Source organism: Ornithodoros turicata, unplaced genomic scaffold, assembly GCF_037126465.1.
Source record: "Ornithodoros turicata isolate Travis unplaced genomic scaffold, ASM3712646v1 ctg00000887.1, whole genome shotgun sequence".
Classification (NCBI taxonomy): domain Eukaryota; kingdom Metazoa; phylum Arthropoda; class Arachnida; order Ixodida; family Argasidae; genus Ornithodoros; species Ornithodoros turicata.
In genome coordinates this window covers 379,992-383,073 of record NW_026999411.1, presented here as the reverse complement: position 1 = coordinate 383,073, position 3,082 = coordinate 379,992, and the positions used below count along the sequence as shown (strand labels likewise).

The following is a 3,082-nucleotide window of genomic DNA, read 5'->3' as shown; positions in this document are numbered from 1 at the left end:
TATCAGGGATGCTTGATTTCTGTGACATCCTGTCATCATCATCAACCTCCATGTTTTGAGGTCCTTTCTGGGAGGGGGCTTTTAAAGTCCCATCCCAAACAGACAGTATACCGCCGGCCGTACGAACGGCCGTGGGTGTGTTTTTCTGGCCAGTTGAACGGCTGGCCTCCGTAACAGCAGGAGGCACCTGAGTGTCTCCAGCCTCCTGTTGGGGAGTGTAGGGTGGGAACTCAGAGACCTGCGAGCAGGTTTGAGTTTCCACAGATTTCCTTGGTGGTGCCACTCCCCTGCGCACCACTTCGGAGAAAGATCCTTTCATTTGAAATTCGTATTGTGTCTTTGCAGCTCTGTAAGGAATGTTTTGTACAGTTTTGATCTTTATGATTTCTTTTTCTTCTTTCCAGCGTGGGCACGATCGAGAGTACACCGAGTGGTTGCCCTGGCAGTTGGCACAACGGTACTCATTGCTGTAAGTCTCTGGCAAATGGTCTTTGCCAGAGCATTTTGGGCAGGTGGAGTGTCCGCGGCAAACAAGCGAACTGTGCCCAAAATGCTGGCACTTGAAACAACGTCTTGGGTTTGGAATGTATGGTCTGACATTGCAACTGAGGTAACCAGGCTTTATATTAGAAGGTAACGCATGTAGCTGAAAAGAAAGAATAATGTGCTTGGTTGGGATTTCCTTACCATCCCTCCTCATAATGATCCGTTTTGCAGAGACCACGCCCTGCTCACTCAGTCCGTCTTCAATCTCAGATTCTGTGCATTCCAGGAGTTCATCTTCTGATATTACACCTTTGGTTATGTTCAGTGTGCGGTGTACGTTAACACTTACAGGTATGTTCCCGATGTTTGACAGTGTCTGTAGTGCTGTGCTTTGATGTTTGTTCTGTACTTCGACCTGGATATCCCCAGCATTCAGTTTTCTAGCATTGTAAGATTTACCGATTACTTTTTCGAGTTCCTTCGCCACAACAAAAGGAGAAATTTTCACAAGTGGCTTTCCCTCTTCCTTAGACTGAATTACTAGGAACTTCGGAAACCAGGGGTCTGGAGACATATCAAGCAGATTCGGTTCAGGTCTCTCGGTGCGGCTCCGTTTTAGGCGCCGATCAGTTTTTTTTAGAGTGGTGGTTATCCATATAAGAAGATATTACTGTTCAGTGCAGCAGGCGTGTAGCCCACCATGGAGCCCAACTTAGGGAACGTGCCCCGCACGCTAACACCTACCTCTGCACTATACCCTAGTGCAGCTTCTGGAGAGTGAAAGACTGCCCAAGGTTGACCCTTGCCGCCAAAGAAGGTGAAAAGAGGAAAGGGAGAGAAAGAAGGAGACCAAGAAAGAGAAAGTAATGAAAAGGGAGATGGCGACTAGCTGAATAATCCTGGCCGGGTCTTCCAGGACCACCCGACTATGGGAAGCAGGGGCCAAAGCGGTGTGTTGCTTTCCCGGAGGGGCCCCGAAGGGTCCTAAACAACCTCCGGGTCCACTCAACCGCCAGGATCCCCCTTTCCCCAGACACGGGAAGCCACGCACAGCTATACGTGGGGGTCTCCCTCCTGCGGCGACCCAACCGTGAGTGCAGGAGGGGGCTACTGCGGCTGCTGCCGGGCGATGGGGGCGCCAAGTTCCCGACGCCGGGGCTCGAGGATATGTACACTGACTGCTACAATACCTTCTCCGTCAATAGGAAAACGGACGGGAAAAGGGTGCACGTACGACAAGGAATCAAACAGGATGATCCCCTGTCACCATTCCTGTTCAACTGCGTAATGGACTCGCTGCTAGAGAGCCTTAACAGAGCTCAAACGGGTTTCTACCTGAATGGGCAATGTGCAGGCGCAGCGGCCTTTCGGATGACCTTCTCCTCTTCTCAGACAGTTTCGAGGGCCTCCGAAGTCTCATTCGAGCGACAGAGAGCTATTTGGGCAGCGTCCATCTAAAGCTTAACCCAAAGAAGTCGCAGTACTTCGGGTGGAGATATAGCGGCTCGGATAAGTGGTTTATGTACGACATTCCAGCCGTGAACGTTGCAGGAGAGAAGGTGCGACCGCTCCCGAAAGGGACCCCGGTTAAGTACCTTGGACTGAATCTCCCTGTCAACAAGTCTCCCTCTATCGATGAGACGAGAGCCGACCACGTGTTCGGCCTCTTTCGGAAGGCGGCTTTGAAACCCTTGTAAAAGGTTCATTGCATAAACACAGTGGTGATTCCAATGGTGTTGTACTCACTGTCTAACATCCTGTCAGTGAGACAGTACGCATCTAAGGCAAGTAAAAAGTACCGAGTACGGATCAAGGAGATCATGAAACTCCCCCAAGGCTTCCCGTCAGCAATGCTCCATCTGCCTGCTCGTGAGGGTGGCCTAGCGGTGCCGGACCTAGAGGAGGTTGCCTACACCGACCAATTGAAAGCCATGGCGCGCATGCTCCGCCTCGCTCATCCCTTCGTGGATGCTGTCTATAGCGAGGGCCTGGTAGAACACCACTCCAAGCTCTATGAGCAGCTAGGGGTTCCTCACGGCATCACTGCCGCCAACAGTCTCAACTCCGCAGTTGTGCAAGCCAAAGCAGACCGCACAGAGAGGGTGCTCGGACAATACAAGACTTCGGGTCTGTTCGCCCACCGACGGGATACACTCGGCAACGGGTGGCTCCGTACTGGAGCTAAATATCTCTCGGATGGTGATCGCATCCGCGGCCTGCGACTACGATCTAACCTCTATCCCACCCGAGTGCTTAGCAACAAGCACTCACAAGACCCAACGGCCTGTCTGTGCCATAGGTGTGGAAAGGAAGAGGAAACGGCCAAGCATATTCTGCAGATCTGCCCAAGTGTAGCCCAAGTGTACACTTGTCAAGGGTAGAGAGACACAACTACATCGAACGCCGTTCGCTTGATCGATAAGAGGAACCCGGATGCCGCTATAACTACGGAAAAGGTGTACCAGGCCAAAGGGCAACGCCTTAGGCCAGACATTCTGATGGTAGAGAAAGACCTGGTCCGTATCATTGACGTTGCCATTGCCTGGGACTCTACCCTCAGACTCTCGCCGATCGTAATCGGGAGAAGGCTGAAAAG

The 3,082-nt window shown here is 52.0% G+C and overlaps 1 protein-coding gene across 1 annotated transcript; it reads left to right on the top strand.

Annotated features, from left to right (window-relative positions):
* The first annotated feature begins 2,216 nt into the window (after positions 1–2,216).
* On the top strand, positions 2,217–2,867 carry LOC135375548 (uncharacterized). The gene has a single exon (XM_064608228.1). The coding sequence runs from the start codon at positions 2,217–2,219 to the stop codon at positions 2,865–2,867; it is 651 nt and encodes a 216-aa protein (XP_064464298.1).
* Positions 2,868–3,082: the final 215 nt, after the last annotated feature.

What these genes read in the sequence shown, in the direction of transcription:
- LOC135375548 (XM_064608228.1), top strand. Translation starts at nt 2,217, where the DNA reads ATGGTGTTGTACTCACTGTCTAACATCCTGTCAGTGAGACAGTACGCA.